Source organism: Girardinichthys multiradiatus, chromosome 6, assembly GCF_021462225.1.
Source record: "Girardinichthys multiradiatus isolate DD_20200921_A chromosome 6, DD_fGirMul_XY1, whole genome shotgun sequence".
Classification (NCBI taxonomy): Eukaryota; Metazoa; Chordata; class Actinopteri; order Cyprinodontiformes; family Goodeidae; genus Girardinichthys; species Girardinichthys multiradiatus.
Window position 1 is genome coordinate 4059936 of NC_061799.1, and position 23387 is coordinate 4083322.

Below are 23387 nucleotides of genomic sequence, written 5' to 3' on the forward strand. Positions count from 1 at the left end.
TTCGTGCTCAATTTGAACAGCTTCACAGCTTTGTGCTTCACACTATCATGGTTGCCAGGCAACAGAAGTTACACTGAGGCGAGGGTGGAAAGAACCAGTGAAGGAAGACCGTCAAACCTGATTCAAATGACTGCATTACCTCTTCAGCATACCTTAAAGTTCTGCCAAGGCCTGTTGACCGATTCACGTAAATCAAGTGTGTGAAAATAATGAAATGTTTAAAAGATGCAGGTTACTGGGCCCTGATAACTAGTGGAGACTGCTGAACTAGTCAGCAGAATTTGTACTAGCTACTTAGTATCATTTTAAAACTAGAACAACACACTGATCATTGTTCAAGTTCTCAACTAGTTGATACTACTAAAGATGTTTTGCTAATGTGGCTTTCGGAGGACTTCTGCTCCAACTAATTAGACAAAACAGGTACTAGTTGGCAAAAAGAAGGTGTTACTGGCACGAGTGTTTGAATTAATGCAGCAAGATTATGAATAATTGGGGCAAATGTGCAGCTAATGCAGCCTAGTTTTGGACTACTTGAAAAAAAGACTCCTGATTTAAAGTAACATATAATTTATCTACAAATGGCTGGCAATAATACTATTCCTATGCTAGATATCTCTCTTTAGGCAACGGGTCAAGCAGGCTGTAATAGAGGTGGTGTCTATACTGAACTATCTATTTTCTTTGATAAACAACAAATATACCAATCATCTTTTATGTGAACATGACACACCAGATCATTGGGAATTTTAGGAGTAGCAGCAATATGTTAAACTCTATTTCCACCATTGAAGGTGACGGTGGTAGGTGAGTCTTTGTGTTCACCTAGTAACACAATGCTGGAATGAAAAAGTAACAGTGAAGCTCTCCACAAGAAGGGACAGAGTAGACTGTATTTATTGAGGAATCGTAGGCCTTTAGTGTTTCCAGCAAGATGTTGCAGATCTTTTACACATCTCTTGTAGAAAAGGCAATCTCATCTCCTGGCAACTGGGGGTAGAAGAGAACAGGCTAACAAAAAAGACACATTTAAGAGCCCATTATGCAATCTGGTTAAGTCATAAAATAAAAAGGGAAACGGATCATTTACAAAATTAAAATAATGGACATTCATCCGATCTTTTTTGTAACACAGATCACTTAAGGCCTTCTTGCCTGCCTACAGTTATAACCATCTGTAATCACTCTTTGATATAAATGTTGATAATAACTGAAATGAAGAAAAAAACCAACAGCAATAGGACAACAGTAAAATACCGGTCTCAATATACGGAACTGCCTTCATAAAAAACAACTGCTAAACAGCTAAATTTGACATGTATATTTTTTATTTATACATTATAGTTCAGAAATATTTAGAACCATTCACACGGTCATTACTTTTGAGTAAACACATACATTTGCTTTTTTTGAATACACATTTCCTCTGTGCGTATTACAAAATTAATGAGACATATTTCACTAGACACTGATAAAAGAAAAAAACACTATGGAGTCAGAAAGAAGTTCTAATGCATCAGTTTACAGGAAGAATTTAAGCAAAGAAAACACGTCCTTTATACAAATGGTTCCTATAGTTTACTTCTAAAATAATAAATGCAGTTAGATCTGTATTTTATGTGCCTAATGTTTTGTAACAATACATGAGCAGGACATAATTTAAACTGACTGTAATATATCCTGCTGATTTGAAACCATAACATGCAGCGTGAAAAACATAATCCTGACAGTACTGGCAGTGTCAATCCATTAAGATTTGATTGAAATATTTACACACATCAAATACATGGTGGTTTTAATGACAGGAAGAAAAAACCAGACCATGGGCAGTTGCAGCTGTATCTGTGTGGAGCAGCTCTCCTCAATAGGCTGATTCTTTTTATCAGCAGCAGCTTCTCTTCACCTCATGATTTGTGCCCTCCGCAAGGATGATATGATCTGATTCTGACAAGACATACATCCTTATGTCTATACATAAAAACTTTTATTGTCAGCATCTTACATCATTAGACAATTAGTTTTTTGTACTTACTGATGGTGTCACCATGGCCAATACTAGCAGGAACGCCTTTCTCCATATCCTTCGTTATAGAGTTTTCAAAGGCCAAAGCTGCTACCCTAAAGAAAAATGCACACACGTTCTCCCCTGCAAATTACGACAAATTGTTATTTCTAACATTGTTTTGTCTTAGATGTGATGCATTTAAGCTGTCTAAACTGCAACATTCCTCACTGACACTATGAGGTCTCGGTTTTACCTGTTTTGGATGAAACTGCCCAGAACTCTGCACGCATTTCTGCTGCTATACGGACGGCATCTCTTTCAGTTTTCTGTCTTTCATCTGAGGCCTTTAGATTCAGTTAGTAGGGAAACAGAATAATAGTATATACTTTGCATCAGCAAAATATACATCAAATTTAGAAGACACTCACCAGAAGGTCAGTCTTGGTGCCAACCAAGAAGATCAAACAGGAGTCAGGATCATTTTCTCTCATGACTTCCTCCAACCACTGGCTATAAAAACAGAAACTGTAGTATATACATTTATGTTCAGCACATGCATTTAGAATAAACTTTATTCAAAGTTTTGAATCCAATTTTATTAGAGACTGGTGCTAGATGGTTGAGCTGACAAGATGTATCAGCAAACCAGCAAATCTACAGTAATCTACAGTGCCTTGCAAAAGTATTCACCCCTTAGGTTTTTTACCTATTTTGTACTATTCCAGTCTGTAAATAGTTTTAATCTTATGCAATTCAATGGATCTGCACAAAGTAGTCTAAGTTGGTAAAGTGAAAAGAAAAACATATACATAAAACATAATTTATAAAATAAAATAAAATTGGCATGTGTATCCAACCCCTTTGCTATGAAGCCCTAAAAGTTTCTGGTGCACCCAATTAATTTCAATTGTCACATAATTTCTGGTTTCCTGAGCACATTGGGTTCAGCATTGACAACACTGTCCCCACTGAAGAGGTCTGCTGCTACCCTAACAATAACCTGTGAGTAACCAGAGACCTGAAGGTTCTTCTCAATGAGAAAACGAAGGCCATCAGATTAGGAGACAGAGGTAAAATCAAAAGTGGAGAGAGTGAGCTCAAATGCAGCATCAGGGAAAGCAAGGACAACTACAGGAGAAAATTGGATAACAAACAGGAGAATAACAACACCAGGGACGTATGGAGGGGGATGAGAGAATTCACGGTTTTCAGATGAGAGGTGGGGTTGCAGCTGAGGGGAATGAACGATGTGCCAACAAGTTGATCATGTTTTTCAACAGGTTCAACTACAACCCGGACCCCTTCTGCTTCCTCTCCTGTTGCTTCTTTGTGTAACAATACCACACTACCTCCTACCTCCTGATTAGAATTAAATTACACGTTAGGAGCAACTACCACTTTTCGGTTTGACCTGTGTGATGTTATAAAGTGTGGGAATGCCTGGTTGGGGTATAATGTGTATTTGTGTGCCAATGTCGACGTGTCCACCCAATGCGCTGCAGGCAGGACCATGAGTTTATATGGGGAAAACGAGCTTTGCGGAAATTGGGGTCACGCAGTGGGGTATACGGGTATGTGGACATCCACACTGACATATATAAATTTACGGAATAGAGACAAAGCCAAACAAATCAGCCTGGTACGGGCGTTGACGCATAGCACACTTGGGGGTGTCAATACACTATTTTTGTCCATAAAATCGTTACAAGAAGGTTTGCATTGCACCTCTCACAAGTGGGATGAGGTGATGTATTTCACTCTAGGGGTAGAGGTAACAGGGACCGACCCCCAGGTACTAATCAAAGTCAATTTAAATAAACCAACTCCCCAGGTGCAGGCCACCTGCACTCCTACAGTTCCAAAACCAGAAGACCAACTAGAAGGGGTGATGAAAATAGATTACTCCACCCTGCAGCCTCTAGAAATAATCCAGATGGCCACAGGTTACGCAGATGATAATCTTTGGCTGCAATGGATGACACAAACCGCAAAGGAACAAAGTAGGTCTGACTGCATTGCATGTGCATCTGCAAGGCCACACTTAACCACTGACCCAGCCCCTTTATATCCGGAAGATGCTTGGGGGTACAGTTGCATGTTACAACTAACTAAAGAAGCCACCCCAGCCAACTGTACCACGCTAGCTAGCATCTTTCCACCCATTCCAAACAATACTAAGACAGGACCATTCACTCCTCAGAGGCTGAATGGGACATATTTTTGTTTTGAGTTCACCTCAAACATCCCAAAGGTGAATGTAGGACAAATTCCCTCAGACTGGTGTAATACCACCACGTCTGGGAACGTGATAGGATTATATTATTACTGTGGAGGATATAGACTTCTCTCTAATATACCAGATAACACCATAGGAATATGTGCAATGGTTAGATTGCAGGCCCCGTTGATTTTAATTGGTCCTAATATTACCTCTGTGACATATCAACAAGATAAGGCGCTGGCACTCACTCGCAGGAGGAGAAGACATATTATGAAAAGAAGCACTTCAACCACTTTTGACCTGAGTCAGGGTTCCCCCACCTATATAGATGCAATTGGAGTTCCGTGAGGAGTCCCGAATGAGTATAAACTTGCAGATCAAATATCAGCTGGATTTGAAAACATCCTTATTATAGCTGCCTTGTTCCCAGTAACTCCCAATAAAAACGTAGACCGCATTAATTATATTCATTATAATGTTTTGCGTCTGGCCAATCTAACTCGAGATGCTGTAGAAGGTTTATCTGAACAATTGGCCCCAACTTCTCTCATGGCAGTTCAAAATAGGATGGCATTGGATATGTTATTAGCTGAAAAGGGTGGCGTGTGTGTCATGTTTGGAGATATGTGTTGTACTTTTATTCCCAATAACACTGCACCGGACGGTTCAGTGTCAAGGGCCTTAGAGGGACTTAAAACCCTCTCCGCCACCATGCATGATCATTCTGGAATTGATAATCCCCTGGAGGAGTGGATGTCAGGGATATTTGGACACTGGAAGGGTTTGATAATGTCTTTGATGATTTCTATTGCAGTATTTGTAGCTATAATGGTAACCTGTGGATGTTGTTGTGTCCCATGCATTCGTTCTCTGATGGTGCGCCTCATCACCTCTGCAATTGAGCAGAAGGATCCAAAGATAACAATGCCACTGTTGCAAATTGACTATAACCAAGATGAGGACTCAGAGTGTGAATTCATGGACGCATAATATGATGCATGCATGTTGTTTAATGATTTTTTCTTTTACAGGTGGTACAGTAATATTTTTGCATTATTTCTACTTATCTTTAGAAGGACATTTTAGATTGTGACCTCTTTAATAAGAGTTCAAAAGGGGGAATTGTAGAATATAAACTATCTATGTGTGTAATATAAACTATCTATGTGTGTAACTGCAATGTGTGAAGCATAGAAGGGGCCTAGGGAGTGAGAAGCATAGAGAATGCAAGGTCATAAATTAGAAGAGGACAGGGAAGGCCAGAGACAGGGGAGGATGACTTGCATGTTACAATCAGAAGTATTCCTTATTTGGACTGTTATGTTATGTTATACATGTGTGACATGATATATGTATATGTTGAACACACCCTTGAGACTGAATAAAACGAGCTGGAAGCAAGAGTTGATCAGAGTTGGGTTTGCAGCTGCTTGGCTCTCCATCTCTCACTCTGCAGAGGCGAACATAAGTAGATTGTACTTGTGTTTATTTCACTCTTTGAAACCTGTACCCAAATCAACGGACCCGGAGAAGCAGAGACGGCTTCAACAGTTATTAAACCTCTTGCACTTACCATCACGCTGCCTGCTCGTCTGCATTCTGGGGTCCTATATCTCGCAAACCTTAACAGAATGTTTCCGCCAACAATGGACCTCGCGGATGACCATCAGACTAGCTCCATGGACCTCTTTACTTTCCTGTCTCGGGAGGCGGAGAAGTCGTTGCGCTGTTCTGCAGGGCTGTCAGTGCCGCAGTCGGCTTATGATGGATCCAGGTTGGCGATTCCATGTCCGGGGACAGGTCCCCTTCGTCGCCGTTCTCCGCCTGCTCCCCTGGCTGCGCACTCTGGTCCGACAGTGAGGCCCACGTCCTCCTCCCGCCGCAAGAAACGCCGACGTGTAGGGGTTCCCAGCCGGTCGGCTGGCGAAGGGGTGGTTTCCCTGTCAGCCTACGTGAGCGCTGCGGCAAGTAAGCCCGCATCTTCGCCTGCCACAGCACTCCTTCCCAGGCTCGCTGCAGCAAGTAAGCCTGCATCTTCGTCTGCCACAGCACTGTCTGCCAGGCTCGCTGCAGGACGTTGTAAGAAGGACGCCCTGGCTCAAGTCATCGGGGGTCCGGCTGACGCCTCTGCTCATGCCACTGAGGGTCCGGCTGACGCCTCTGCTCACGCCACTGAGGGTCTGGCTGACGCCTCCCGAGTTCCATAGTTTCTGGGGGGTCCTCTACTCTGCTCGGTCGGCCTCCTGACCTACCTGCAGGTTCCCGTCGCAGGCTGCCACAGTCTCTACGGTTCTGTCGGCCTCCACGTCTTTGTTGCAGGTCTCCACGGCTTTGCCGCCGACCGCCCAGAACTCTGTGGTGCAGGTCCGGTCGCCCGCCAGAGCTCTGTTCCTGCTGGGGACGACCTCCCGGTCGCCCGCCGGAGCTCTGTGCCTGCTGGGGACGACCTCCTGGTCGCCCGCCGGAGCTCTGTGCCTGCTGGGGACGACCTCCTGGTCGCCCGCCGGAGCTCTGTGCCTGCTGGGGACGACCTCCTGGTCGCCCGCCGGAGCTCAGTGCCTGCTGGGGACGACCTCCTGGTCGCCCGCCGGAGCTCTGTGCCTGCTGGGGACAACCTCCTGGTCGCCCGCCGGAGCTCTGTGCCTGCTGGGGACGACCTCCTGGTCGCCCGCCGGAGCTCTGTGCCTGCTGGGGACAACCTCCTGGTCGCCCGCCGGAGCTCTGTGCCTGCTGGGGACGACCTCCTGGTCGCCTGCCGGAGCTCAGTGCCTGCTGGGGACAACCTCCTGGTCGCCCGCCGGAGCTCTGTGCCTGCTGGGGACGACCTCCTGGTCGCCCGCCGGAGCTCTGTGCCTGCTGGGGACGACCTCCTGGTCGCCTGCCGGAGCTCAGTGCCTGCTGGGGACGACCTCCTGGTCGCCCGCCGGAACTCTGTTTTTGTTTCTGGCCCTCCTACCGAGGCCCCCACCGGAACCCTGTTTTTGTTTCTGACCCTCCTACCGAGGCCCCCACCGCCCGTCCTGGTCAGGTTGTTTTTTGTTTGGACTCTTGTGAGCGTCTGGTATCCGCCCTTAAAGGGGGGGGGGGGGGGGGGTCTGTTATGATTTTGGGTTGTTTGGTTTTTGGTTTCGGGTGTTTTCCTTATGTTTTTCACTGCTCAAGTTTTGAATTGTGCTTCTGTTTATTTTTCTGGTCATGTTTTAGTCTTGTTCATGTTTTGTCCAGTTTGGTTTTGTTTGTATATTAGAGTCTCTGTTTTTGCAACAGCCATGTTTGGTTCTGTCTGTCAATTAGTTTATTCGGTTCACCTGCTCCAAGTTAATCTGTCTCCTTGCTCCACCTGCTTTTCACTCCATATATACACACCTGTTCAGTTAGTCGTCGTGGAAACATTTCTCAGATCATGTCTTGTTTCTTGATCATGCCATGCCTGTCTTGCCTGCCCGTTTGTTGTTTTGTTCCTGCCTCCTGCTGTGAGTGAGTTTCTGTTATTAAACCTCTTGCACTTACCATCACGCTGCCTGCTCGTCTGCATTCTGGGGTCCTATATCTCGCAAACCATAACACCTACTTCATCCTGCCCAATCCCAACTCCACTCCCCACCCTCTGCCTGATAAGTAACATCGTGGCTCCCCAGGGAACTGTGCTGTCCCCCTTCCTTATCACCACATACATGGCTGACTTTAAGTACTGCACTGAGTCATGTCATCTGCAGAAATGGGGGGTTTTCATTGAGATCACTGAACATTGAACAACATTGCAACACTGTATACTTTTTCAACCATGGATAAGTATCTAGAGTCGTTACAGACTCCTGATCAGGCCATGTACCTCAAGAAAATTGCGGTCATCAACAAGGTAGATCCATATGTACTGTGTATTGGTTTGTTTAGCGCAAATCCAGACGATTGGCTGCACATAATTTTTAGACAAGTATGCAACTATTTTTCATAGCCACAACATAGGCTGAAATCCATGGTAAGTTCAATATTGCCCTTTATAGGATAATTACATAGTTATATTACTAGATAATACATTTACAGTATAACAGTAAAAGTAAATTGCAGCCTACATCTAGATGGTCAAGGCGTGAGAGCGCAGCTTACTGAAGCAGGGCCCAGTGCTGAGTGCTGGGTGTCAGTGCTGAGTGCTACCTCCCAGCTCAGGAACAACTGATCAACTCACGGTCTTGGCAGACTACTTTCCAGAATATTATTACAATAAATGTAGACGAACATTATTTATTTACCTGCCACAAAATGTGCACTGCACACTCGGGCATGAGTGAGGCTCAAGCTGGCCAAATCCGCTCTAGATATCCGATTTAGCCACAGTAGTCGATATTGTGTAGTCAGTGTTTTTGTTTTCTCACACTGATTTTCTATCATGGCTCGCAGACAATAGAATGAACGTTGGTCTTGACAACCACGCGCACCACAACCCGCAATTAAGCAAGTTTTCCCCATAGTTAAATGATTGGTCTGACTTTTTGCTTCACTGATCATGCTAAAACAGTGAATAAAGGCTGCAGCTGCCACCCAAGATGGCGATTGCAAAGTGTGGTCACGTGACTGCGACATCATGTGAAAACCCCTCATTCTCTGATGACACGGCGATTATGGGGTGTGCTGAGGGTGGGAAGGAGGCTAAGTACAGGGACCAGTTGACAAATTTGTAAAGTGGTGTGGAGAGAACAGCCTGCAACTGAATGTGGAAAAAACGAAAGAGATGGTGGTGGACTTCAGGAGCTACAAGTCTCCTGTCAGTAGTGGTGGGAAGAATATGGATCTAGTGGGTTCATACAAATTCCTGGGTGTCACACTGGACAAACAAACTGGAATGATCCAGTTTGCAACAATAAACAAACAAGTTTTTCAATCAGTCTGTTATGATGAGTACCATCTTCTTTGCTGCAGTGGCCTGGGGTACAGGCATCAAGGCAAAGATGCCAACAGATGAAATAAACTCAAGAAAGTAGAGTCTGTTGTGGGTTGTAAGCTGATCACCTTATGAGGAGGTGGTAGAAGACAGGATGCTGGCAAAACCGCTGGCAATCAGGGATAGTCCCTCTCACCCCCTCTACAAAACACAGGACAAATTAAGGAGCAGGTTCAGCAATAGACTCATTCAACCTCACTGCTCTGGAAATGTTACGGAAAATCTTTCCTCCCAACTGCAATCAGATTTTATAATTAATTCATCACTGTTACCGCCACTATCACAGAATTGGACTAAATACTACCTGCACTACATTTGCACTGTATATCTGAAGAAATAATTACCATTACTTATTATTATTAACATTGCTTTTATTACTATTGCTACTATTACTGTTGTTGTTGCTATTATTGTTTTGTATTCAAATACACCAAGCCCACCTGTGTGCAATCTAAGTGTCACATGATCTGTTAGTATAAACACACCTTTTCTGAAAGGCCCAAGAGGCTGCAACACCCAACACCACTAAGCAAGAGACATCACACCATAAAGACTGAGCAGCTCTCCAAACAATTCAGGAACAAAGTTTTTGAGAAGTACAAGCCAGGATGGGGTTATAAAAGAATATCCAAATCTTTGATGTTCCTCTAGAGTACCATCAAATCCTTCTTCAAGTGGAAAGCACAACAAACCTCCCAAGAGAGGACCGCCCACAAAAACTCACAGACTGGGAAAGGAGGGCATTAATCAGAGAGGCAGCACAGAGACCATAGGTAACCCTAAATGAGTTGCAGAGTTCCACAGCAGAGACTGGAGTTTTTGTCCAAAGAACCACAATAATCCGCCAGAAAAAAGACATTACTTTGTGTTATAAATAAGAAGGCACATTTGAGTTTGCTAAAAGTCTTGTGGGTGACTACCCAAATGTATGTAGGTGCTCTGGTCAGATGAGACTGAAATTAAACTTTTCAGCTACAAAGGAAAACGCTATGTCTGGCGCAAACCCCATTACCCCAAGAACACCATCCCCCACTGAAACATGGTGGTGGCAGCATCATGCTGTGGGTAAGTTTTTCAGCAACAGGGACTGTTAAACTGGTCCAAGTCAAGGGAAAGATGGATGGTGCTAAATACGGGGATATCTTTGAGCAAAATCTGTGTCAGTCTGTCTGTTATTTGAGACTGGAGCAGAGGTTCACCTTCCAGCAGGACAGTGATTTGAAGCATACTAAAGTAACACTCAAGTGGTTTAAGAGGAACATATAAATGTGTTTGAATGGCCTAGTCAATATGCAGACCTCAATCCAATTGAGAATCCGTGGTTAGACTTAAAGATTGCTGTTCGCAAGCAAAAACCATCCAACATGAAGGCAAAAATCCCAGTGGCAAGATGCGGCAAGCTCAAAGAGACTTAACCAAAGTGATTTGCAGCTGTAATTGGTGCTAAAGGTGGTTCTATGAAATACTGACACTCTGTGACCCAGTGACCTGAAGGACCTGCTAAGAAAGAATAAAAACTCTTCAAGAAGGGAGAGAGGAAATTATTGAAGAGTATACCGAAGCAACTCAAAGTCAAGATATGCAAGAGGTGTACACATGGAGAAGCTGGAGAGCAAGCTTCAGCAGAGCAATATCAGAGATGTTTGGTCAGGGATGAAGATCACAGGCTTCAAGCAGAAGGAGGAACAAACAAAAGTCTGGACAGAGATAATGAACTGAACCCATTCTTTAGTAGGTTCAGTTCAGCAAAAAGTTCAACATCCTCCTCATTTGTCCCCAGCTAAACCCACCCTCCTTTGACCCAAAGCTTTCCTGTCACACCTCAAATGATTTATTTCACCTCGGCCATGGACCCTTCTGCTTCTACTGCTGCTGATGCTCCCTTTGCCTCCCCCTTCCACCTGTGTGTCTCTAGAAGTCACGTGAAGAAGCAGCTGGAGACTGAACCAGAACACGGCTGCAGATCCAGATGGTGTCTGCCCCAGCAGCACCTCTTCAACTTTAGCCTGACCCAGGAAAATGTTCCGGTACTGTGGAAGACATCCAGCTTTGATCCAGAATCAAAGAAAACTCACCCATGATTCTTCAATGACTATGTATCTGTTGCTCTGACATCTCACTTCATGAAGGTCCCCAAGAGACTCCTGTTGGCCCGCCTGAGTAAGCAAACAAGCACATTTTAGGACTCCCTGCAGTTTTCTTATTGCCATGCCATGAAGTTGGAGTTGACTTTAACAAACCCACTGTCGTCTGAACAAGGGAGGTAGAATTGTGAGGATCATGTTCTTTGATTTCTTCAGTGTATTTAACACAATTCAGCCTTATTTTATTTGTCGGAAACTCCAGAAGACTCAGGTGGAGGCCTCAATAATCTCCTGGATCAAAGACTACCTGACAAACAGACCACAACCAGACTGAAGGTTTGTGTGTCTAACCAGGTAGTCAGCAGCACAGGAGCACCACAGGGGACTGTACTCTTACCATTCGTTTTCACTCTTTACATCTCAGACTTCAAGTAGAAGACAGACTCCTGTCATCTGCAAAAATACTGGGATGATTCTGCAGTCAGAGATGGTCAAGAAGCTGAGTACAGAGAGGTGGTGGACCACTTTGTGGCATGTTGTGGAAACAATATTCAAATTTTGAATGTCAACAAAACAAAGGAGATGATAGATTTCAGGGAAAACATGATAAAATTCTATTCACCTGGACAACCGACTGGAGTGGAGACACAACAGTGAAGAAGGGACAGAGCAGCTTCTACTTCTTGAGGAAGCTTAGGTCCTTGAGTGTTTGCAGCAAGGTGCTGCATATCTTCTATACGTCTGTTGTGTAGAGTGTGAGTTCTTCTGTCATCATCTGCTGGGGTAGTAGCATCAGAGCCATGGACTTAAAAAAGCTCAACAAGTTAATAACCAAGGCTGGCTCTGTTCTGGAGACTCCTCTAGAATATTTAGAGATAATTATAAAATGAAGAACATTACGGACAACCCAGAGCATCCTCTTCATCAGACTGTTTGGAGCTTCCCAGTCTTTAAGAAATGCTTCTCCACAGCATGATGCTGCCACTAACATAATGCACAGTGGGGACTCACCAGAGGGTCTCATGCAGTGTACGTTTTCCGTCCGTCACATAGAATTTTGGATGCAGCTCAAAAAGATGAATTCTGTTCTCATCTAACCAGAGCACCTCCTCCTACCTGCTGGCTTTGTTCTCTACATGGTTTGTGGCAAACTGCAAATGAGACTTCTTATGGCTTTCTTTTAATAATTGTCATGTGACTTTTCTATTAAGCCCACATTTATGGAGTGCATGACCAACAGTTGTCTACTCAACATATTCTCTCATCTCAGCTGTAAATCTCTGCAGGTCCTCTAGAGCTACTTTAGGCCTTTTTTCTGCTTCTTTGATTAATGCTCTCCATGCTCAGTCTCTCCGTTTAGGTGGCCAGCAGTGTCTAGGAAGTTTTGCAGTTGTGCCATGCTAGACTACACAAAGCTCTGTGAGATGTTCAGAGCTTGGGATATTGTTTTATAATGTAACCCTGCTTCACCCTTCTCCCCAACTTTCTCCCTGACCTGTCTGCTAAACTACTTGGTCTTCATGATGTTGTTTGGTCTCCAATGTTCTCTAACAAACCTCTGAGGCCTTCACAGAACAGCTGGATTTATACTGAGGTAAATTACACACAAGTTGACTATCTCCTAATAATAGATCTAAAGGCAGTTGGTTTCCCTGGATTTTATTTAAGGCTATCAAAGCAAATGGGTCTAAATCTGAATGCATGCCATACTCTTCTGTGTGTTTTTTTTTTTTTTTTTTATTCATCCAGCTTTTCTTTCCACTTTATAAGTTGGCACCACTGTAGACACTGTATGGTGCATTCAAATACAGAGATAATGCAAAGGAAAAGATCATTCCACAACCAAAGAGGTAACTGAAATTAACAGTGAGTCAGAGGTTCTGTTCCTGCTCCAGTTAAACTGAATATCAGTCTACTACGCTCTGTATTCACATTTTCAATATGTGCCTACTTCTGATTATCAGTTTCTATGACAAGTTTTGTACGGTGGAAAACAATTACTTACCATGTATGATACAGGGATTGAATGTCTGCTATGTCAAACACTGTGATAATAACTGGACAAAATCAATGAGATCCAGTTAGATTATATGAGGCAAAACCTCCAGCGTCACATTCAGCATTAGATGGTAAGTGAAAAATAGGTATGACAAGAAAATCTTACCCTGAGCGCCTCTATAGTATGCAGATGCAATGCATTTGAATTTTTCCTGCCCAGCTGTATCCCAGCTAGAAAAAAGGTCATTACAGATCAACACTGAGGGGAAAATATGCAAGGGGATGGATATTGTTTTAATAATACATACTCACATCTGAAGGGAGAAAGGTACTCCAGATATATCAAACTTCTCAATCTCAAAATCGACTCCTATTGTGGCTTTGTAGTCTCTTTCAAACACATCTTTGCAAAATCTGAAAAAAAAAACACCTTTTTTTTTTATTTTTGTTTGCTTATATGTACTTTATGGCAAAACACTTCCTTTATCCACTAGCGTTCTGATTTTCAAAGACATCAGATATGTCAGAATATATAGCAAGGTTTTCTAGCTCAAAAGTGGTCAAAATAACTGAAATTCCAATATAATCAACACTAAACAAAAGATATTTTAGGATATCAATTTGCATCAAAATGAATATAAACTGAGTTATTTTCATCTCCCCAAGTTGGCACACAATTTTGTCCAACCAAGAGATGGAGGGAAATGACCAGCATAGCTCCAAAAACTCCCCATTACTCCTCTGTTTAGTTCAGTGGTAAAGGAATTAGCTGGTGAATAATAAAGCAGATAGTGGTAAAGAACATGTTATACATGCTGCACATGTCATTATGGATGAATGAAGGTATTTCATTAAGAAGTTAAGTCATTATTTCATAAAGAAGTTGTGTTAAAACATTTACTTTTGACACTTACTTACTTTGACACCCAGAATGAAAGTGAAAAAAGTTGACAAGACACTGGACAAAACCCCTTAAATTTACCCTGTTAACTATGATGGATGACCACCAGAGAAAATATGGTCCAAATAACCACAAACTGGTTACAGGACTGCTGCTAAAGGCATTTACATGGACCAGATCCTCATTTATACTGTTAGGAAACTGCTTTGGCAATTCCTTCTCAACTGAATCAAAGGCACATTCTTCCATCTATCAACTGTAATCTCATATTGATTTACTGTACATGAACTAAATTGTTGCTGGTAAAACTGCTAATTATTGGTTTGCACTAAATTAGGTATTTAAAATATTGTCATACTCAAAATCAGAAACAGAATTGACTATACTTATTTAAAAAAGAAAGACGGGTTAGGAAATATCCATGTTATTGTTTCGTGACCAAAGATGTCAGGGCAACAGGCTTGTAAATCCTTTAATCCAGTGACAAACGGCAGGACATCTGAAAAAGGAAGAAACCTCCCACAGCTCCAGAGACTTGTTAAAGATCTGAATGAAGATGGTGGACTCTTGGTCAATAAACACTCTCAGGCAGCAGGGTCACACATTGTTAAGTCCTGGAACTTTCCTGTCCTTCAGATGCTGAAAAAGCTGACACACATCCTCCTCACAGATTATTATTGCTGTCAGAGGGGAGGGGGTTACAAATAGAGAGTTGATGCTGGCTGCTGAGGGCAATCCTGTTATGTGAATAAATGGTTGGGAAGTGTGAATAGCTGTTTTTCAAACCTGCAAAAGGAGCTGTTGAGGTCGTAAGTCAGGTGGGGGTTATCACAGTGTAGGGGGATGGGCTCCTGTAGTTAATTTTGCAGGCCTGCAGGCCTCTTCAAACTAACACAAAACCATTTGCTGAGAGACTGTAGCTTCTCCTAGCTGTTCTGATCTCCTTAGGCAGTTGGTTCCTGGCCTGCTTGTACAGGGCTTGGTCGCCCCCGCCATGGTTGGTAACCATGGTTTATCGTTGTATGTGCAAAACGTTTTAGTCTGCACACACATGTCCTTAAAAACTGATTTATAATTTCACAGTGTCAGTGAGTTGGTTCTCCCGCTTTGACTCCTCTGCCCACTTACATACAGTCCTTACCACAGGTTTGCAAGTTTTTTTATATCTGCCAGTAGGTTGGTATAACATTGTTAGGAATAACCTTGCTTACTATAACTTAAAGATGAGCTTTCACACACAGACCAGAATGATAAAGTATGAATGCCAATGTTTGTACTTTTCTTAGAACAGGATAATAATCCTCAGTGACCTACAGTTTGACATGAAGTTTAGTGCATTGGGTTTATTGTGGTACATACTGCAGCAGGAGCAATTCAGGGTTCGACGCCTGCTATTACACACTCTATCAGATAGACACCTGAATGGTGACACATAATACTGATAAACACTGAGGGAGTGCACATCCCCTGCAGGGACTACCAGACATAAAAACCATGTGTGACCTTCTTTCAGGGCTGTTTCGTCACTTCAATCACCAAACGGGTTAAGGACGGGAGCCATCAGCGCTGATCTCTGTAACAATTCCTCTGCCTTATTTAGAATAAAAGTGTTGAGAGTATAGAACAGTTTGAGAGTCAGATTAAAGAAAAAAACTCCCTCAGGAAAACAAAGAGTTTAATTTATAAATATAGAATCCAGGGGAAGGCTACATGCCTGTCCAAACACTGACATCAGTACACCAACCTTCATTTATAGAAGCAACCTTCATAGAATTCTCTCTTTTTTCCGTGAGAGCCGTGAGTTTATAAAAGATCTCCACAGTACTGAAAATGATACTGAGTATTTTTCTCAGTAACGGTATCAAGTTTAAAATTTTACAATTGTGACAGCCCTTATAGAAGGCCAGGTAATATCTGAACGTGGGGGTCAGTGGATACTGAAGTCCATAGTGTGCAGATGTTACTAACTTTACACCAAGATACAGATGTCATACTTAATGTGGCCTTCAGATTAGCTCAAAACAATCCACAGAGAGCGTCATGGAATGATTTCCATTGCTGAGCAGCTGCAGTCAAGAAATACATCACCAAGTGCAATGCAAAACGTTGGATGCAGTGGTGTAAAGAAAGTTGCCACTAGACTCTGGAGCAGTGAAGACATGTTCTCTGGAGTTATAAATCATGCCTCTCTGCTCTGCAATCCAATGGATAAGTCTGGATTTGTGGTCCAAAGTGGATCACTTAGTGTAGTGAAAAAACTCTTAATGCTTCTGCATACCAAGACATTATGATTCAGCTTTGTTGGAACAGTTTGGAGATGGCCCCTCCTGCTCCAACATGACAGTGCATCAATGCACAATGCAAGGTGCATAAAAAGATGGTGGAGTGGTTTAGTTTGCAATAACTTGACAGAGCTGCACAGAATCTTGACCTCAACCTTATAGAACACCTTTGTAATGAATTACAGTGGCTTATAAAAGTATTCATACCCCTTGAACTTTTCCACATATTGTCACATTACAACCACAAATATATTTTATTGGAGTTTTATGTAAATGGACTGAACTTATATAGCGCCTTTCCAGCCATGCTGACCACTCAAAGCGCTTTACAGGTCCTTCTCAAAATATTAGCATATTGTGATAAAGTTCATTATTTTCCATAATGTCATGATGAAAATTTAACATTCATATATTTTAGATTCATTGCACACTAACTGAAATATTTCAGGTATTTTATTGTCTTAATACGGATGATTTTGGCATACAGCTCATGAAACCCCAAAATTCCTATCTCACAAAATTAGCATATTTCATCCGACCAATAAAAGAAAGTGTTTTTAATACAAAAAACGTCTACCTTCAAATAATCATGTACAGTTATGCACTCAATACTTGGTCGGGAATCCTTTGGCAGAAATGACTGCTTCAATGCGGCGTGGCATGGAGGCAATCAGCCTGTGGCACTGCTGAGGTCTTATGGAGGCCCAGGATGCCTTGATAGCGGCCTTTAGCTCATCCAGAGTGTTGGGTCTTGAGTGTCTCAACGTTCTCTTCACAATATCCCACAGATTCTCCATGGGGTTCAGGTTAGGAGAGTTGGCAGGCCAATTGAGCACAGTGATACCATGGTCAGTAAACCATTTACCAGTGGTTTTGGCACTGTGAGCAGGTGCCAGGTCGTGCTGAAAAATGAAATCTTCATCTCCATAAAGCTTTTCAGCAGATGGAAGCATAAAGTGCTCCAAAATCTCCTTATAGCTAGCTGCATTGACCCTGCCCTTGATAAAACAGAGTGGACCAACACCAGCAGTTGACACGGCACTCCAGACCATCACTGACTGTGGGTACTTGACACTGGACTTCTGGCATTTTGGCATTTCCTTCTCCCCAGTCTTCCTCTAGACTCTGGCACCTTGATTTCCGAATGACATGCAGAATTTGCTTTCATCCAAAAAAAGTACTTTGGACCACTGAGCAACAGTCCAGTGCTGCTTCTCTGTAGCCCAGGTCAGGCGCTTCTGCCGCTGTTTCTGGTTCAAAAGTGGCTTGACCTGGGGAATGCGGCACCTGTAGCCCATTTCCTGCACACGCCTGTGCACGGTGGCTCTGGATGTTTCTACTCCAGACTCAGTCCACTGCTTCCGCAGGTCCCCCAAGGTCTGGAATCGGCCCTTCTCCACAATATTCCTCAGGGTCCGGTCACCTCTTCTCGTTGTGCAGCGTTTTCTGCCACACTTTTTCCTTCCCACAGACTTCCCACTGAGGTGCCTTGATACAGCACTCTGGGAACAGCCTATTCGTTCAGAAATTTCTTTCTGTGTCTTACCCTCTTGCTTGAGGGTGTCAATAGTGGCCTTCTGGACAGCAGTCAGGTCGGCAGTCTTACCCATGATTGGGGTTTTGAGTGATGAACCAGGCTGGGAGTTTTAAAGGCCTCAGGAATCTTTTGCAGGTGTTTAGAGTTAACTTGTTGATTCAGATGATTAGGTTCATAGCTCGTTTAGAGACCCTTTTAATGATATGCTAATTTTGTGAGATAGGAATTTTGGGTTTTCATGAGCTGTATGCCAAAATCATCCGTATTAAGACAATAAAAGACCTGAAATATTTCAGTTAGTGTGCAATGAATCTAAAATATATGAATGTTAAATTTTCATCATGACATTATGGAAAATAATGAACTTTATCACAATATGCTAATATTTTGAGAAGGACCTGTACACTAGAGCCACATTCAACCAGACCCACTCACTAACACGCACACTGATATGCAGATCAGTAGGCAATTTGAGGTTAAGTGCCTTGCCTTGCCCATTTGTCTCACTGAGCCACAGTCGCCTGTGAAAGACCAATACAAAGTGGTGTGAAGTTAAAATTTTTTAAACATGATTAAAAAAAAACATTTACACATAAAAAACTGAAAAGTGCGTTGTGCAAAAGTATTGAGGCCCCTTTACTCTGAGTGCAACCAATTGCCTTCAGAAGTTGCCTGATGATTGCTAATGACTAAATAGAGTCCACCTGTGTGTAATCTAATCTCAGTACAAATACAGCTGCTCTGTGACGGCCTAAGAGGTTGGTTTAAGAGAAAATTGGGGAGCAAACAGCATCATGAAGTCCAAGGAACACACCAGACAGGACAGGGATAAAGTTGTGAAGAAGTTTAAAGCAGGCTTAGGCTATAAAAAGATTTCCCAAGCTTTGAACATCTCACGGAGCTCTGTTCAATCCATCATCTGGAAAGGGAAAGAGTATGGCACAACTGTAAACCTACCAAGACAAGACTGTCCACCTAAACTTACAGGGCGAACAAGGAGAGCACTGATCAGAGATGCAGCCAAGAGGCCCATGGTGACTCTGGATGAACTGCAGAGATCCACAGCTCAGGTGGGGGAATCTGTGCACATGACAACTATTAGTCGTGCAGTGCACAAATGTGATATTTATGGAAGAGTGGCAAGAAGAAAGTCATTGTTAAAAGAAAATCATAAGAAGTCCCGTTTGCAGTTTGCCAGAAGCCATGTTGGGACACAGCAAATGTGGAAGAAGGGGCTTGGTCTGATGAGACCAAAATTTAACTTTTTGTCCAAAATGCCAAACGCTATGTGTGGCAGAGAACTAACACTGCACATCACTCTGAACACACCATCCCCACTGTCAAATATGGTGGTGGCAGCATCATGCTCTGGGGGTGCTTCTCTTCAGCAGGGACAGGGAAGGTGGTCAGAGTTGTTGGGAAGATGGATGGAGCCAAAAACAGGGCAATCTTGGAAGAAAACCTGATGATCTGAAAACTGCTGTTCATAAATGCTCTCCATCTAATCTGAATGAACTTGAGCTATTTTGCACAGAAGAATGGGCAAAAATGTCAACAGATGTGCAAAGCTGGTAGAGACATACCCTTAAAGACTTGCAACTGTAATTGCAGCAAATGTGTGTTATATATAACAAAGTGTAATGTGTTCTTATGTTCATAACAGTGTGGAATTAGTCTGAACCTGTAGCACTTAGAAAGTTAACTGTGCAGAACAATATGTATTATTTGTGAACTTGTAAAAAACAGGCACTAAAGGGTGTGAGTGCATGTGTCAGTTTCATCAATAGAAGTTGCCTCAGAACTGACCTTCAGCAAAAGAATGTGTGAGAAACTGTCTGCAGCAAAATAATGTGTGAGAAACTGATAAGGCGCTGCACAACAAATGTAAAATGTATATTCCCTGGTCTGTGTATGTTCAATAAAAGAACGGTGCAGGGGAGAGAAGAGCAGAAGTGTTCCTGACTACACAGAGACAGCACCTCTCTTCCCCGGCCGGGTGAATCAGCTTCAACCTCTAGTCCGTGTTTTGCTTTCTTAGACATTTAAGTTTAGTTTTTTCTCGAGCAGAATTGACCAAATAAACGAACACGCAGGAGTTTAGAAGGACAACTCCGACAGGTGTTTCTACAAAGTATTGACTCAGGGGGGTAAATACTTTTGCACAATGCCCTTTCAGTGTTTTATTTGTAAAACAAAATAAAAGAAATTGTGTAATTTTCTTTCCACTTCACAATAGTATACAACTTTTTGTTGGTCTTTCACATAAATTTCCAATAAAATATATTTATGTTTGTGGTTGTAATTGACAATATGTGGAAATGTTCAAGGGATATGAATACTTTTACAAGCCACTGTAGAGTGAAAAAACGTCAGTTTCAAAAACATCAGTGTCTGACTTCACAATTACAGTTTTGTTAATATGTTCAGATATTACCATAAACTCACTTCTAAACCTTATGGAAAGCCTTCCAAGAAGATCTGAAGTTGTTATAGCTGCAAAGGGTGTGCCAACATTTTAAACCATAAGAATTAAGAATGGGATGTCAGTAAAGATCATATACATGTGCTAATATTAATATTTTGCCCAAACAAGGCCATAATACTAACTTATCACTGAATTACCTATTAATGAGGCAGGTTTTTCCCACATTGAGGTCTCCAACCATCACCACTTTAGACACTTTCTGGCGATCCCATCTTTCAAAAGACAACATAGGTTTTTAAGTTGCTGCTATGGCTGATGATTTAAATGTGACAAAAGAATAACAGCCAGAGACTCACGGCTGAAGCCTGGAAACTTGGTCTTTAAAGGCTGCTTTAGCCTGAATGTCCCAGTCCGTCTTCAACTGCAGGGAGGCTTTAGAAGTGTAGCACTGAAAACAACAGCACAAATACTGTACTAAAACTGACATTTACAACCCCAATTCCAATGAGGCTGGAACGTTGTGTAAAATGCAAATAAAAAGAGAATACAATGATTTGCAAATCCTGTTCAGCCTATATCCAATTGAATCCACTACAAAGACAAGATGTTTAATGTTAACTGATAAACTTGATTTTCTCTTCAAATATTCACTCATTTTGATGATGCTTGCAACACATTCCAAAAATGCTGGGACAGGGGCAACAAAAGACTGGCAAAGTTGAGGAATGGTTCAAAAACACCTGTTTGGAACATGGGGTCTGAACTGGACTGACGCAAAGTGGAAAAGTGTGCTGTGGTCACACGAGTCCACATTCAAATTGTTTTAGCAAATCTTGTATGTCGTGTCCTCCGGGCCAAAGAGAGAAAAGGACTACCTGGACTGTTATTAGTGCAAAGTTCAAAAGCCAGAATGGGAATGAATTCCACCTACAAAGATTCAACAATTAGTGTCCTCAGATCCCAAAGGCTAATGGAGTGTTGTTAAAAGGAAAGCTGGTGTAACACAATGGTAAACATGCCCCTGTCTCAGCTCTTTAGGAATGTGCTACAAGCATCAAATTTAAAAGGACTGAATATTTTCACACACAAAAAAAAAGAATTTGCAAATCATTGTATTCTGTGTTTATTTACATTTTACACAATGTCTCAACCTTATTAGAATTGGGGTTGTACAATATTCTGCATAAAGTCACTGAGTACCTGTTCTATAAAGTCTGAAATTCCACAGCTATGACAGTACATATAGCAAGAATTAATAATTAATTTTAGCCGAAAGCTCCAAAGAAAAGGTCCATGATCTGTCTTGTTCACATGTTGTTAGTCAATTTAGATGCAAATGATAACTCCGATAATCCAATATCCTGATTGTTGTGGTTAGACACAAATTTAACTGAGGAAAATAGTCACTTGTGTCCTATAAATGTTACATCCACTGTCTGTGGTTCAACCACTGTGATTATAGTGCAAGAATTAGAATGGGCCTGCATCTGTTTGAAATAAATTATTGTCATTGCTGTGAAAAATAAGACAAAATAATAATAGTAATAAAAAATGAAGGATATACTTGGGGGAATTCCCAGATGATCCTGTCTTTGCTGACTGGTGGTGGAAAAGCCTTCATCCTATTCCTGTGATCCTGCATGATAACCTTTGTAGGAAGCAATACTATTTAAATACTACAATGTATATTTACTACAATGTATATAGGATGAAAATCCCAAATTTCGTTTCATCAAGCATTTGGCCTCGGTAGATAGGCACATAATGATGTGTGGGATGAGTTTTGTAGACATGTTTGGACATCGAATAAACTGAGTAGCTAGCAAGGGTGCAGTTTCATAAAACTACTGAATACAACGCCGGAAATAAAGCAATTCCCCTTCAAATAATGGTAAAATTACAAAACTACGAATCAAACATATTTAATATCGTTCATTTTACCTACTGTCACATTTTTTTCACTTTTACTTTGGATTATTTTACATGCCTAAGCCTCCAAAAAGATATGCTACCTTTCTGGTTATGGTCGTGTCTTTATTGTGAAGGGTAATAATCGGATATGTAGTTTCATTTTGCTCGTAGTGGAGGCGACACGCAGCTAACAACACACACGAAGATTCCGTAGACAATATTCACTCAACTCAATGACCTGTTGACCTGATAATCGGTATTTTATTGATTAAATAAATAAGTCAAACTCACCCCAAATGATTCAAGCACAATGTTTATTTATTTGGGTCTTCTAGGAGGGCTGTGCGCAGCAACCCCTCACGATGCAGGAATGGGGAACTCGTTTCCTTGACAACCGTACATCGGTGCTTTGTCATGTGATTGCGCTTGTTTGTGGGTAGATTTTAACAAATAGTTTAATAGCAACGTGGTTCATTAGATCTTTAGTTTCTTAGTTACACCATTTGAAAAATAAGTCTTGCTTGATATAAAACGGGTGACGAACTACTGGTCAAACGTCCGATGTTTTTCATTTAAAGGTTCAAACACAGTCTCCATCCTGTCCTAAGTGCTTCTACTTAAACACTTAGGGCAGTCTCCATCGTTTCTACAACAATGAACAACTTAAACTTCCAAAGTAAAACCCAAAAGCCTAATGATGATTACTTGTGAAGGAGTTAAACAGAAGTAGCATTCCCTTTCTGTAGCAAGAAACATGCAGATAGCCTTTTCATAGGTCTATTTCATGGTTCTAGGTGTTTTTAATGTTATAAAACAAGTATAAGTTGACAGTATTTACAAATAGTTTTACTGCTGACATTTAAAACAAGGACTTAGTGCGCCACCATATGGTCAGATTCTAAAACTTTGCTGTAACATCAGCTCTAAAGATGGATCTAGTAAGAAGCAAAACGGAAAATTCCCAAAAATAAATAAACCAAACAAAAAAAAAAACACCTACCCATCCTAGATAATAATAATAATAATAATAATAATAAGAAGAAGAAGAGACAGGAGAGACAGTAAATATGCGTAAAAAACTATT

At 41.9% G+C, this 23387-nt stretch overlaps 1 protein-coding gene across 5 annotated transcripts; it reads right to left on the bottom strand.

Annotated features, from left to right (window-relative positions):
• Nucleotides 1-879: 879 nt before the first annotated feature.
• rab36 (RAB36, member RAS oncogene family) lies at nt 880-22699 on the bottom strand. Of its 5 annotated transcripts, XR_007038549.1 has the most exons (12): nt 22595-22699; nt 21957-22040; nt 20749-20840; nt 20590-20664; nt 13560-13661; nt 13414-13478; nt 13255-13306; nt 2434-2530; nt 2259-2349; nt 2033-2146; nt 1822-1944; nt 880-990 (listed from the first exon to the last, which is right to left on the bottom strand). XR_007038549.1 is itself a non-coding variant. In XM_047367051.1 (11 exons), exons 2-11 carry the CDS (start codon nt 22032-22034, stop codon nt 1883-1885), a joined length of 813 nt encoding a protein of 270 aa, XP_047223007.1. In that variant the 5' UTR covers nt 22035-22040; nt 22595-22699; the 3' UTR covers nt 1307-1882. The 5 variants fall into 5 exon arrangements, 3 of the variants coding, with proteins under 3 accessions (XP_047223007.1, XP_047223006.1, XP_047223008.1); XM_047367051.1 differs by lacking the exon at nt 880-990 and having other exon boundaries at nt 1307-1944; nt 2434-2515; XM_047367050.1 differs by lacking the exon at nt 880-990 and having other exon boundaries at nt 1307-1944.
• Nucleotides 22700-23387: the final 688 nt, after the last annotated feature.